Here is a 14,571-nt window from a genome sequence, read left to right on the forward strand (position 1 = left end):
GACTCCAGGAAGTTTGTGGAAAATAGAATGAGAAGACAAGCTTATTTCATGCAAAAAAAAATCCCTTGATATCTTTCTACAGCGTTTTTCCCTTATATGCATTCCCATGAATGCTTTGGAGACCCGGTGAGTCTGTGGATTTCCATTTGTTTCGCACCGACAGGAGCTTATCACTCAGCTCCGGTCTCCGCGAGCTTCTCAGCGCTGTGACCGTGACACCCAGGACGTCCCTCTTCATCCTCACCAGCACAGCCCTGTGGCCTCCCTGCGTCCCTGAAGCCCGCCCTGGGGGCCTTCCTCACATCAGCAAAAAGCGCCGTGCTCAGACACTGCGATCAAACGCAAAGGTTCTGGGGCCCGCTGTCGGGAGCACGTGACTTCCGGGAAGTTCCATCTCCGCAGACTTCCCTGGCCCTGCCTGTGAAGTGGGGCTACTAGGAGTGTCAGCCTCCTGCAGCCGAGGGGGCGTCTCCTGGAAGAGACTCACACCCGGCTCTGCACACACTCACTGCTGAGCACCTAAGAAACAGGATGGGGCCCCTCAAGGAAAATCTGCACCCCAAGGATGGGGAACTTGGTGGTCCACAGACCCCTCATGTAGAAGCACAGTGGGGGCGGGAGGGGGGCTCTGCATAGCGCAACGGCCTGGAGAGTCTCAGGACATGGGTGTCCACCTGCCCGCCCCCAGCCCCCCACCTCCCCAGGGTCCAAGGCCCTGGGCCCTGGCATCCGTACCCTGCAACCTCCCCAGGCGTCTCCTGTGCAGCCCTCCAGGTCCTGCGAGGGCCGGGCCTCCTTCCAAGACCCCCAGGTCCCTGCCCACTTCCCAGGGAGAGAGTGAACAGCAGGTGGTGTCACCAGGAGCCACATCCACCCTCGGGTCCCAGGTCCCCTTCCGTGGCTCATCCACTTCCTGTGAGGTGTCCCACGAGGCACGCTGCCTCCCAGCCTGTCAGCAGCGAGCCCGCCGCCTCAGCCGCTCCTCCTTACCCTCTCTTAGCGCACTTTAAAACCAAAGTTTCTACAACAGGGGCCTAAATTACATGGTCACATATTTGACTTGGGGCCGGTGTTCTCACACACTTGGCTCACTGCGGCCAGGCACCGTCCCTGGCACTTTGCAGATGCTATCTAACTCGCTTCATCCAGATCGTGGAGGTATGTCATTGTCACCATCTTCAGATAAGAAAGCTGAGGCCCAGAGAGGTTAAGTCACCTGCCCCAGGTCACTCAGCTCATGTCAGCATGGCTAGGATTCAAACCTGGGAAGGCTGCCTCCAGAACCCTCCTCTTAACCACTATGCCATGGCCCCTCCCTTCTAACCACTGTGCTACGGCACCTCCCTTCTAACCACCATGCCATGGCACCTCCCTTCTAACCACTGTGCCGTGGCACCTCCCTTCTAACTACCGTGCCATGGCACCTCCCTTCTAACCACCATGCCATGGCACCTCCCTTCTAACCACCGTGCCATGGCACCTTCCTTGGGGGGATTAAAATCATGCATTTGGCAACAATAAAACTGGTGACTGACAATTAGAACTCTATGTTCTAAGGCTGGAACACATCTGGTGCTTCATGTCTGTCTGTCAATTGAATGACTGATTGACCACAGAAATGAAGGAAACCCAGCAAAGGAAGCCGACCTCAGCAGCGTGGAACCTCCAGTCAGGAGGCCCAGACCTTCGCTGGGATTTGGGGGCCTCGGGGACATCACTGGGCTTCCAAGTCTGCCCCTGTAGGAGCAGGGTTCACTACATGGTCTGCAAGGACTGTCTTTCTCCAGCATTTCCTAAGATCAGGGTCCCTGTTTGTTCTTCATCAAGGTTACCAGGTGCCAGAGCGCTTAACTGATCCTCGCAACAATCTTACGAGCCAGGGTGCATTCCTAGCCCATTTTACAGATGAGGTAGTTGAGGCACAGAGAGGGTGCAGAGATCTCCCAAGGATTCACAGTGGTTAATGGTGGGGCCTTACACCTGCACTCCTGCCCGTAACCACTGCGGCCACACCCCACTCTATGGCACGAGTAGGAGGGGCTAAGCCCTGGAAGCACTGTTACCGTGGGGGAGGGAAACTGCCAGACACCACAGAGCCTCCGGCAAGAGGGGAAGCAAGCCTTACTCTTTGAAGGAGCCGTAGTACTGGTTGACAAACTCGATGGCTTGCGGGAGCAGCTCTTCCGCAGGGGTGGGCCTGTCCCGGGGCCCTCGGATCATCTCTTTGGGGTTCATGACGGCCCCCTGGCAATAATGGGACTTGCAAGTGGAGTCCTGGAGAGAGAGGGGCAGGCGATGAGAGCAGCCCATCGGCCCCCCAGCCCTGCTCCCTACATGGCCGGCTCCTCTCCTGCTGCTCTGGCTCCCTGCGCCTCCTCCTTGGAGCCCACTGGGTTTTCTCTTCCCCTCTACTGGCTGAGCCCTAGAAGCTATGAGCCAAGGCCGTCCCCCCACCTACAGCTCGGCCCCTGGGAACGTCTCATCGGCCTTCTCATTTAAAGAGTTGGATGTGGCTCCTGTGGGAACAGGATTTTGGTACTCAGCCAAAATGAACTGAACTGACAGAATCCAAAATCCCAAAGTCACAAGGTAGCACAGAAAAAATACTGGAAGGAAGTACATCCCATTGTTCTTGATATTTTTGATTCTTTCCCATTTTACAAACACAGAAGGCATTCTAAAGTGAGAACAAGAAATGTAGAAGACAGGAAGGAGCCTTAAAGGACATTTGGTCCCACCACTCCAAGGATGCTGGGACCCTCCTGCTGCCTCCCTGTCAGCCAGCACTGGACACTTTCCAGTGACAGGGACCTCACTCCCTTCAGGTGTAGTTCCGTCCAACTTCGGGTAGTTCCACTGGGAGAGTCCCTGACACGGTGCTGAAATCTATTTGTTCCTGTCATTGTCCATCTGACCTCCCGCACCACCACCATCCCCTGGCGTGGTTCACAGGGAGCTGGCATCGGTGACCCCCATGATGTCAGGCTCTGTCCCCAGCACCCTCTCCTGAGCAGATGCCCAGGGGACACCTGCTGGATCCACAGTGGGTCCTGCCGGGGCACACACCGCTCACCTCTTTGGCCTTGAGGTGCAGAGTGTCTTGCAGAGTCATCCCACTGCCCCAGTTTCTGATTCTCACGTGCCGTGGGCAGGCCGATGGGGGCACGTCCTGCTTGCCAGGAGATTCTGGAGACTTCTGAAAGAGGGGAAATGCCAAGATTTTCCAAATGCCTGCAACCCTGGGGCTCCTGTGTCTCCTCCAGGCCCCTGGCCCTGCTTTGGCTTGAGTGGGGTGGGGAGCACGGGGCCGGGTATCCGTGCCTGTCCCTCCTGCCTTCCCAGCAGCTGGGCCACTTGGGCCAGTGCCCGTGGAGCGCTCCAGGTGCCTGGGCAGCTGGCCAGACTTCTCTCCTCGCCAGAGCCCTGCCAAAGGCTTCCACAGAGGAGCTGCACCAGGGGAGACTTGGGTCAGACAGAGGGAAGCCCATGGCCATAGCCAGTGCTGCCAAGAACCGAGACCAGCACCGCAGCCGTCCTGCCCCAGAAGCCTTTACAGACGTGAACTCCATCTTCCGGCCCCCTCCCTCCCATGTCTCTGCCCACTTCTCGGGAACACTCCGGGTGGAAAGCACTGAGGGGGACAGAGCCGCTGCAAGAGGAGCTGGCGGCTGGACTGCGGCTCAGCTGCAGAGTCTGGACTATCCGGGAACGTTCCATGAACAAATCATCTTAGTCCCCCTGGAGGTCATCCAGGCGCCCGTGCACTGCTCACCACCCGCGGCTGTCCCGCTCTCACAGAGCCTGTGACCCGGGCTCTCGCTCACTCCCAGACCCACCTGCTGTGCTCAGCTGCCTCGCCTGCACCTGCCGAGGCCAGGGGGGAAGGGGCTTCCCAGGCCCGGGTCGCTCACTGACCTTTGCTGTCGCTGCCGGGGGCTGGGGGGAGTCATCTTGGTGCTTGCTGAGGCTGTGACACTTGGGGTCATCCTGTGTCGCTGGGCTGTGAAAGGAAACAGCTATCATGAAATGGAGCATGCACATGGGGTGGAGGGGGAGCTCCTAGACCCCCCACCAGCCCCCTCATTGGGCAGATGCGCGAACTGCCGTGCACAGGGTGGGGGAGAAGGATGTGGTGACCACTCTTCCCCCAACCCCTTTCCTCTACTCCACCGACAAAACCATAAAGATGGGAGGGGGGCTGAGTGACAGCTACGGACCCAGACAGCCGCCCATAGCCATGCACGGGGCGAGGTGGCTCCGTCAACTCTGCCCTCCCAGCCAAGTGACTCAGTCTTCCTTATTGAAACGCTTCCCTTTCCTTGGTTCCTGTGCTCCGTCTACATTTTTATGATGCAAAGCGACATACAAAGTAGAGGGAATACAGTAAGAAGCCCCATGGGTCCTCCACATTCAATCCACTGGTCACCAGCCCTGGCAATCTTGTCTCAACTTCAGCGTGCCCGCCCCCACTTTGATTTTAATGCAAATTGAAGACATCATGTCATCTTTACTGAGAAAAGTATCTCACTACAGAACACTTTCAAAGGACGCTGGTGCCGCTTTCCACACAGGTGGCCCCTATCCCGGGGCCCATTCCAGCGCCGCCGCTCTGCTTCTCACTGGGCTCCCTGCTAAGGCGCCACGAGCAGCAGCTGATGATGGCACAAGGGCTTGAGCCCCTGCACCCACATGGGAGACCTGTAACGAGTGCCAGGTTTCTGGCTCCGGCCTGGTCCAGTCCCTTGCAGTTATTTGATCTTAACCATATCTGATCTAAAGAGTGCAACGGTCCCAGCGCTGAAAAGAATCCCGAAAGCTCCCCCAGGGCTGAAACATACACAATTCAGCCCGCTTGGCTGCTCCTCAGCCAGCAAACTGTGCGAACCTCATCCCGGGGCTCCCACAGAGCCGGAGCCCAGCCCTCCCGCGTTCTCCCCGAGGGTCGGACGCACGCCCGCGGCGAGTACCTGGCTTGGCTCGGGCAGCAGGAGGGCTTCGGCCGCAGAATCCTGCGCAGGAACCGCCAAAGCCGCGGCCGGGCGGCCTCGCACGCTGCGCTCAGCCCCTCACGCATGGTCCCAGCACTCGCTGCTGCAGGTGAACGCGCTCTCCCCTGTGCCCGCCCCTTTATCCTGCCCGGGACCCTGCTGCCCCCGCCCCGGGGCGGGGCGAGGCGGAGGAAAGGCCCGCAAGCGGCTGCCCCCGGCGCCCGGGGGGATGCCCCGGAGACCGCGCGCCCCCTGCCCCGCACTCGCCACACCCTGGGGGCTGCGGCGTGGGGTCGGAGCGCGGCGCCATTTGGACGTCTGTGCACCGCCTCCGGGCTGGAGCCAGGGATGTTTATCCGACCGCAGGAACCCTGCAGGTTTCCACTGCAACTCCCGGTGTTCCCGAGGAAACTTCTATCTGCTCCTGCATCAGCCGCTGGCTGAGACGCGCGCAGAGGCAGTGCTACCGTGCGCTCTCCGCTTCAGTGAGACGGAAACTGGGGTCCCAGCCAGTGGCTGCAGGGTCCCAAGGTGCCCCAGCTCTCTGCACCTCAAGGCCCCCAGGAAGTGGTGTTTCTTTCTTGCACACCTGCATGATTCCAGGAGAGCAAACCAAAGAAAGCAGGGGCCGGGGGTGACTTCCAGTGAGAAGCAGAAGGGTGTGCAGCTTGGGCCAGAAGCTGCCTCCAGTCTCTTGCAGGGGTGTGTTTGTGCTGCCTGGAGGGCACAGGCCTGGTGTCCTTGCTCTATCTATAAATCGCACCTCACATTCCCAGCACCCTGAGTGATAAGCTCCAGCCCCAGAGGGCCCTCTCGGCATTATTTCAGCCCCATAAGTCCCCAGTGCGAGCACTGGTGGGATGAAGGCAAGTGTTTACTCCAGGCCTACTGCTACCAGACAGTTCCTGCCGCTTCAGCTAGGTGTTCCCAGCTGTCTGCCTTCCTTGCCAAAACACACACACACACACACACACACACACACACACCATACCTGCTTCCTAATCCGGTGTTTACATAAAATATAGACCCATCAGTCCTTACACTGGGATGTTGGTCTTACTATGCCTGAAGAGATCTGAAAATTGCTTTGTGAAATAAGATGTTATTAATCGGCCCCCATTGCTTTCAGGATAAAATCTGTGCAGCTGCTTCCTTTTCCAGGGCTGGCCTCACCGCCCTCTTGGCTGGACTGTTGCAGCCCTGCAGGGCTCCAGGAAGTGCTGTGGCGTCCCCAAACTGGGACGCTGGCATCCCCCCACCCCCTGCCCCTGTTGGCTGCTCCACTTCCGACACAGCTCCCTGCTAAAGGCCTGGGAAGAGCAGTGGAAGACAACAGCCCAAGTGGCTCGGCCCCTGCTACCCATGCGGGGAATCAGATGGAGCTCCTGGCTCCCAGCTTCAGCCTGGCCCAGTCCTGGCTGTCGTGTCCATCTGGGGGGAAACCCAGCAGATGGAATATCGGTCTCTTCTTCTCTCTGTAATTCTTTTTTTTTTTTTTTTTTTTTTTTTTTTTTGACAGGCAGAGTGGACAGTGAGAGAGAGAGACAGAGAGAAAGGTCTTCCTCTGCCGTTGGTTCACCCTCCAATGGCCGCCGCGGCTGGCGCACCACGCTGATCTGAAGCCGGGAGCCAGGTGCTTCCTCCTGGTCTCCCATGGGGTGCAGGGCCCAAGCACCTGGGCCATCCCTCACTGCACTCCCAGGCCACAGCAGAGAGCTGGCCTGGAAGAGGGGCAACCGGGACAGAATCCGGAGCCCCGACCGGGACTAGAACCCGGTGTGCCGGCGTCGCAGGCGGAGGATTAGCCTAGTGAGCTACGGCGGCGCCGGCCTCTCTGTAATTCTTACTTTCAAATAAATAAATCTTTAAAAAGAAGAAAGTCACCCCACCCCACCCCGCCCACTGCATGCAACAGCGAGTCCAGGTATCTCCCCAGAAGAGGCGCCAGCGCACACGCCGGAGAAGCTCCTGTCTGCTTCTCCCTCCCCCTGCTCGGGACACCACTGTGTCCTCCCCACCCCAGCAAGAAATTCCCCAGGAACGGAACGGTTTGGTAGAAGTGTGAGAGGTACCTAGGGAAAACGAAGCCCCAGCAGGCAGCCCAGTATTTCACACCACAAAGCCCCGCCCATGCTTCACAAGAGGTCCCAGCCTTCCCTCCAGGAAGGCTCCTTAGGGGAAATCCCCTCTGCCCAGCACCAGGTGGGCTACCCAGGCTGCTAACACTGGGCAAACAAAACCTTGGGAGGAATTCCACCTGCTTCCACCCAGCAAAGCCTGTGTCCAGAAGAGGGGGTGGGGAGGGAGGAGCCACAGCATGAACGCAGACTGCACCAGCCCTTTCCTGAGATGCCCGCTGGCCTGTCGGGTGTATTTTAGCACTCAGCTCTCTCTGGTCTTTGCTGAGGCACCGCCTGGCCTGTTGAGTGTATTCTCTCCACCAACCGCGTGTCCTTGCCCACCCCAGTCTGAACGGCCAGGGGGCCCACCCGTGCTGATGATGCCCTACCCACTGAACCTTGCTACCTTGCTCACCACTGCTCTTGTCTCATACCTGAATGCTTTCTTGAGCGAAGACAAGCACCCATCCCACCCATCTCTGCTAACAGAACTGGGGCTTTTTTCCCTGTCCCCTTTACAGCCCAGTACATAGTAGGCCCTCAGGGAGAGACCACAGAAGCTGGAGGGCATGACTTTGAACATGGTTCAAACCTCAGCTCCGTCACTTTCTAGATGCTGGCCTTGAGGAAGTCACTTCGTGGACCAAGGATGGCGACCGCTCCTGCCCCACTGACAGGGGAGAAGGCCACTCTCAATGCTGCCATGCTCTTTAGCAGCAGTACAAGCAATGAACCATGGCGCCAGCCATTCACGGATAAACAGAAGGGCCGTGTTGACCTCTGAACTCTCAGCACCGTGTTTTGAGGAAGCCCCGCCTGTCACTGTCGTGGAAGGGAGCGTGCCCAGGACCAAGACGGAGCAGGACCACGCCGAGTGGTTCTGAGGCAGACGGCCCAGCTGTGAATCTGGCTGTCATTCGCTAACTCTGAGATCTCAAAAACAACTGAAGGTTCCCAGCCTTCAGTGGGCTCCTCTCTAAAGCAGGAAGATGACAAAAGACCCTCCCTCGTGGGTTGCTGGGAGGCCTAAGGGAGACCTAATGTGTGGTTACTTCCTCGCCATCACCTCTGGTATCTGATTGGAACCTTCCCACTGGCACAGCCCGGTGCAAAGAAGGACAAACAGATCAGTGTGGCTGATGCGCCTCAGGTCCCTCTGCACTCAGGACTCAGGGGTCCCGCGTGGGTGTCGGGAATGGTCGGCCATGCTGTTGGGGGGTAGGATTCAGACCAAGGCACACACTATAAGGGGAGGGCTTGAGATGGTCTGGAAGGGTAGGGTTGCGTTGGGTCCGGAGGATAGGTCCAGGGAGAAATGAGCCGTGCATGCTCACTGGAAGCCGAGGAGGCTGTGCTGGGCCAGGGGGACGTGGCCTGTCTGGGGAGGGTGGCCACAGAACCCTGCAGGCGGGCAATGGGAGCCACTGTGGACGCCGGAGCAGGAGCATGACTTGCGAGAAGTCACGTCGGAGGCAGAGGGGTCCGAGTGAGTGTGGAGGGCTGGAACTGGGGCACCGGCCGGCCGGCAGGGGCTGCAGTGCTGAGGCTGCTGCCGTGTGTGTACGCTCAGAGGCCACCCGACCCTGTGTTCTCAGATTGCCTGGGTCCAACATTCTCTCCTCTGGCTCGCCCCGCACACCACCCAGGAGGCTCCAGCTCAGGAATCTACAGTGGCTCTCACTGCCAAGCCCAGTGGGTCGAAAGCCCCTCCGCGCTCCGGCCTTGCTTCTCTGTCCCAGCCCCCAGCGGCGTCAGGCTCGCTTCTGCCTCTGAGCCTCTGCTCCTCCCCACCCCTCCCTGCAACGTCTTTGCTACTTCTCTCTCCACATTCGCCCACCCATCAGACACTGCCGAGCCCCCTCCCTGCTGTGGAGCGCTCAGAGGGGACTCTGGGATGCTACTCAGCGCCACCCTTGCTGCCACAACTCAGGCAATGGCGACAAGCACAGCAGATGCTCTGTGCCGGGCCCCGTGTGAAGGTGTGTACCTGGGAACCCTCACTCCATCCTGTCCACGGCTCCCAGAAATGGGCGTAACCATCCTCTTCTCACGGATGAGCAAGCTGAGGCTGAGAGAAAAACTAGGGCACTTGCCAAAGGTCACGGGGCCATTAAGCGGCAAAGCCACTTGCTTCTCCCTGTGTTCATGCCCTTAACCATAATGGCTTCCTGCCACCTGCGCCAGCTACACTCCAGGCTCATTGCCTATCTGTGAGAGGTAGCCCTGCCCAGGGTGGTGGCTGGGAGATGCTCCCTTAGGCCTGGGTGGTGGCCCTTGAGATTGGAGCTTTGGTTGCCTTCACAGGCTCGTGTTACTGCAGATTGACAGGGCTTCTCGCATTCTCCGTGAGCCGTTCACCCACTGGGCCATTGATTAGCTCCCTGGTGTCTCAGGCTTGGTTTTACAGACTGGAGAGTGGAGGCAGGAAGAATCCACACTTTGGGTTCAAATTCCAACTCTGTGATTACCAGACTGCCACCTGCCACCTCGGGGCAGGGGTTCAATTGAAATGCAAAGGATGCCAACTGCCCTGTGTGGTCCTGGCACAGGGTGGGCACCCAACTGATGCTAACGAACCTCACTGTTTATGGAGTGCTTGCATTGTGCATCTCATTGCATCCTCAACAACCCCCTTGGGGTCCTCATCCTGCCATGGTCGCATCGGGAGCTCAGAGAGCTTCCTTCTCCCCAGCCCACGCAGCCAGTGAGACAGTGCGTGAGCAAGCCCACAGGGCTTGGATAGAGTTTGCCTAGCACCCCGTACGCTTCAGTGGACTGATGTTCCAAATATCTAACCACCACGGGAGAGACACTCACACTGGCAAACCAGAACAGACGTGGGCCACGAGGCTGCTGGGGTCCAACGCCTGCCTCCTGTTCCCACACTAAGTCCCTTCCCCCAGAGATCCCAGGGCCAGCCCTGTGCCTTGTCCCTTCTCTGCGTAGTGGCTGCAAGGTGCCCAATGCAGAGCAGCTGCGTCAAATCCCACAGAGATAGCCAAGAAGCAGCGCTGAGATCAGAGCTCAGCGGTGAGATCAGAGCTCACGTGGAAGCAATTAGCCCTCAGGGAGCCCAGAGCGGAGCGCAGGGGTTCTGCGTGAGCGGCATGTGCACGCGTGCACACGCAGGCAGGGGGCGGGGAAGGGGGAGAGAGCAGCCCGAGGCGGCAACCAGGCACTTACCTGCAGAGCTCACTGGTGCCTTTGCCCACGTTGTTGTTGATGTCCTTTTCCTCTGTCAGGTCGTATTGCTGGGATCTGGCCTTGAACAGAAACCTCCAGGGACAGGCCATGGCTGCGCCTACGTAAAGCAGGCCCCTTATCTGGATTCGAACTCAGATGTTCTCTGCTGGGGGCTGAGGAAGGGGCAGGATCTGTGGGGGCAGGATTGGAGAGCGGCTTTCAGAACTGCGCCATCTCAATGTGGCTGCTTTCCCAAAGAATCAGGAGGAAGGGGTGGGCATTTGGCCTAGCGGTTAAGACGCCAGGAGAGACATCTACCTCCCATATCCGAGTGCCCGGGGTTCGAGTCCCAGCTCCTGAGTCTAGCCTCCTCCTAATGCGGGCCCTGGGAGGTAGCAGATGATGGCTCAAGGTGGTTGAGTCCTTGGGAGACCTGAATTGAGCTCCCAGCTCCTGGCTCTGGGCTCCAGGCTTTGAAGGCACTTGAAGCCTGAACCAATGGATGACAGCTCTCTCTGCCTCTCAAAGAAAAATTATAACGAGCCAGAAAGCTGGTGTAAGTCCTGTGCAGGCTGTTCAGAAGTGCTTTGCATCCTGTGCTCCTCGGTGGGGGCCCCTGGATGAAACCCCGAGTCTGCAGGGCTGGGGAACCAGCAGGAGGCAAGCAACGGCCCGCAGCACCAGCGGCATCTCCAGCGGACACGGACGGGCCCTCGGCCCTGCGGGACCTCCTTGGAGGGACCCACTAGCTCAGCTGACCTGGGCAAGACTCATCACTGGTCCAGGGCAGGGCGGGGAGGGGTCAGCTGGTCACCTGGAACATGGGAAACGCGAGCACGCAGGCCCGGCCCCGCGGGGCAGCTTCCAGCAGCCGCCGTGGCCCCCCCTGCTCCTGGGGGAAGCATTCAGGTTGCTGGTCCCATTCTCAGATTGTGCAACTGCGCATCGATACCAGTCAACAATACTTCCCATTCCTTTCTTAGTGTTCAGGGGGAAATGATCAGATGTGGAAAAATGCACTGCACTCTCAATATTTAAGATCACTTCCTTTTAGAAAGACAAGAGGTAGCCCAGGCCTGGACAGGGCCTGCTCACAGCAAACCTTCTTATTGGGAAACTGGTTCAGCAGGGAAGCAGTGCCAGAAACACCACACCGGGATCTGAGAGCCCCATTGACCTGGGTTCAAATCCCAACTCTCCTAGTTACTCAAGCTGGGTCCAGTGATTTAACTGGATTGCATTTCATTTCCTTTCATTTCTTCATCCATAAAGCGCCCTTGATAATAACCATCTTAGGGGTTGGTGGCACAGTGGGTTAAGCCACCACCTGCAATGCCGGAATCCCCGACTGCCAGTTGGAGGCCCGGCTGCTCTACCTCCAATCCAGCTCCCTGCTAATGCGCCTGAGAAGTCAGCAGAAGATGGCCCGAGTGCTCGGACCCCTGCCGCCCGTGTAGGTGACCTGGATGGAGTTCCTGGGTCCTGGCTTTGGCTTGGCCCAGCCCCAACCATTGAGGTCATCTGGGGAGTGAACTAGCAGGTGGAACACCTCTCTCTCTTTCTGTCAATCCACCTTTCAAATAAAATAAATCCTAAAAACCAAAAATCCTAAAAACAAAATACCCATCTTACCAGAATCTGTTCTTTTGTAGGAAAGGGTGTTGGGGAGGGGGAGGTATATGCTATAGGAATCAGGTAAGATAACCTATGTTTAAAAAAAGAAGTTTTGGGGCGCACTAGGTTAATCCTCTGCCTGTGGCGCCAGCATCCCATATTAGTGCCGGGTTCTAGTCCCGGCTGCTCCTCTTCCAGTCCAGCTCTCTTCTGTGGCCTGGGAAGGCAGTAGAAGATGGCCCAAGCGCTTGGGTCCCTGCACCAGCATGGGAGACCAGGAAGAAACTCCTGGCTCCTGGCTTCGGATCGGCACAGCTCTGGCTGTTGCGGCCATTTGGGAAGTGAACCAATGGCAGGAAGACCTTTCTCTGTCTCTCTCTCTCACTGTCTGTAAACTCTGTCAAATAAATTAAAAAAATTTTTTTTTAGCAAAATCCCCACCCACTCCCCATTCTGAATTTTCCAGAAAGTTTTTTCTTCTTAATGCAGCATCCACAACCAACATCTGCAGAAAAGAAACCTGAGCAAGATGCCCCACGAAGGATCTGCCCCTCAAGACCCCCCCAGGAGCCTTATCTGCCCGGCCAGAAAATCCCCACCATTTTCGGAGCCTTCCCAAACAGGAAGGGGCCGTGTCCTCACACGCAGAGGCTTCCCACATGGGAGCACCACTCACCGCAGCGCTGCTGGGCCAGGACAGGCAGCCTGGGCGCCGCAGACCCGGGTGCCGGGAGCTTGAGGGCTGCGGGCCACTGCCCAGGCTGCTCACCCACGTGGCTGACAAGCTTCAGTCCTGCAATGCTGCGCTCTCTGGTGCCAGAGCTGCAGCCGCCAACACAGTTATGACCACACAGCAGCTAAGAAGTATTTATATCCACTCCCGTCCATCCAGGGAACTTTTTTTGCACAAAGGTCTTCTTTTATTTGTTTTCCAAAGGGAGTGTCCCTGGCTGGATGTACAGTTAGCTCATTTACGACGGGCACTTTTGGCCTGAGGGTGACTTGGTCTTGCAGTTACATCACTCAGCATGGGGCATCCCAGGAGTCCCACCTCCGCCCAGTGCCAGGCCCGCGGAGGCGGCAGCTCGGCAGTGGCATGGGGGCTCCGACAGAGGGAGCCACCGAGCCAGGCTTCATTTGGCCCCACGGTCAACATGGGGGGGGAGGATTTTTCCCTCGGCAGGGAGCTCTCTGCTTAGTTCCTGCCCTTTCTCTCACTTTTCCAGTTTGCCACAGGAGTCCAGGAAGCTGGGGAATATTGACCACATGGAAGGTGCTGGAAACCGCCCAGGGGCCAGGGGTCCTGGGACGCCTGATGGTGCCAGCGTTCCAAGCAGGCCCTGGGATACTCAGCTCGAGGTTTTGGGAAAGGAGGGGTAGGAAGGCCTTTGGCACACAGGGCTACTTAGGCGTTTGTATGGCTAATGTCTCTCTCTGGAGCTCTGCCCGGCTGTGGCAGAATGGCTGCTGGGACTATTTTCTACCAGGGGCAGAATTCTCTCTCTCTCGCTCTCTCGCTCTAATTCCTTCATGATTTTTTTTCCCAATTTTTTTTTGAAGATTTTAATTAATTTATTTATTTGAAAGTCAGAGTTAGAGAAAGAGAGGAGTCTTCCATCTCCACTCCCCAAGTGGCCACAGTGGCTGGAGCTGCGCCGATCCGAAGCCAAGAACCAGGAGCTTCCTCCGGGTCTCCCACACGGGTGTAGGGGCCCAAGGACTCGGGCCATCTTCTACTGCTCTCCCAGGCCATAGCAGGGAGCTGGATCGGAAGTGGAGCAGCTGGGACACGAACAGGCGCCCATATGGGATGCTGATGCTGAAGATGGCGGCTCTACCCGCTGGGCCACAGCACCGGTTCCCACAATTCTTTTTCTCACCATGGAAGTTACATTATAACTTCTTTTATGGAAAGTTACAATTTCTTGTAATGCTTCAAACACAATATCCCTATATGGATAGCTTTTCCACTGTAAAAGGAAAACACCAACTCTGTTAGGGCAGGGTTGGGAAACAGAGGGGAAAGGACCACCCTTGACCTCATCATCCTAACGCGTCCCTGCCTCTGTGTCCTGCCCCACTCTCAGAATTTAAATTCAACACCACAGAGCACTGAATTTGCCCAAGACAAGCAAGGAGTCACAAAAGAGACTTGAATTGCTGCGTGAACAAATGAATGAATGAATGAATGATAGGAGACCGGAATGGGCTTCAACATCTGAGTTCAGTTCAAACAATTGTTTTTGATTTTCATTTTATTTGAAAGGCAGAGAGACAGGCAGGCAGAGATCTCCTCTTTGCTGATTCACTCCCCAGATGCCTCTAAGAGTTGGGGCTGGGCCGCGCCCAACCCAGGAACCAGGAACTCAATCCATGTCCCTCACATGGGTGGCAGGGACCCACGTACTTGAGGCACCACCTGCTGCTTTCCTTAGTAGAAAGCGGGATCAGAAGTGATGCATCCGGGACTCACACCCAGGCACTTGCGTGTGGGGTGCGGGAGTCAGAAGCAGTGGCTTAGCCTGCTGTGCCAGACACCCGGCCCAGGAAAGTGATTCTTAAGGTAGACTCAGTGTCCCTGGTCTCACCCAGGAAGGGGAGGGGGAGTCAAATCCGTGGTAAGGACTGTAATGGCACAGAGAGGTTAAGACACCGAGGTCACACAG

At 57.4% G+C, this 14,571-nt stretch overlaps 1 protein-coding gene across 5 annotated transcripts in view; it reads right to left on the bottom strand.

Annotated features, from left to right (window-relative positions):
• The window catches only part of NOS2 (nitric oxide synthase 2), a 42,200-nt gene that overhangs the window by 23,579 nt on the left and 4,050 nt on the right, over positions 1 to 14,571 (bottom strand). Inside the window, exons 1-5 of one of the 5 annotated variants that reach the window (XM_070061104.1) lie at positions 12,582 to 12,746; positions 10,292 to 10,409; positions 3,916 to 4,000; positions 3,074 to 3,196; positions 2,126 to 2,274 (exon numbers count right to left, since the gene is read on the bottom strand). In XM_070061104.1, the coding sequence (XP_069917205.1) occupies positions 2,126 to 2,274; positions 3,074 to 3,196; positions 3,916 to 4,000; positions 10,292 to 10,401 (467 nt within the window). In that variant the 5' untranslated portion in view covers positions 10,402 to 10,409; positions 12,582 to 12,746. Of the gene's footprint in view, positions 1 to 2,125; positions 2,275 to 3,073; positions 3,197 to 3,915; positions 4,001 to 4,967; positions 5,180 to 10,291; positions 10,483 to 12,581; positions 12,747 to 14,571 lie in introns of those variants that run through there. The other 4 variants (XM_070061102.1, XM_070061103.1, XM_017349094.3 and 1 more) reach the window with 4 other exon arrangements.

Source organism: Oryctolagus cuniculus, chromosome 17, assembly GCF_964237555.1.
Source record: "Oryctolagus cuniculus chromosome 17, mOryCun1.1, whole genome shotgun sequence".
In the NCBI taxonomy this organism is placed as follows: Eukaryota; Metazoa; Chordata; class Mammalia; order Lagomorpha; family Leporidae; genus Oryctolagus; species Oryctolagus cuniculus.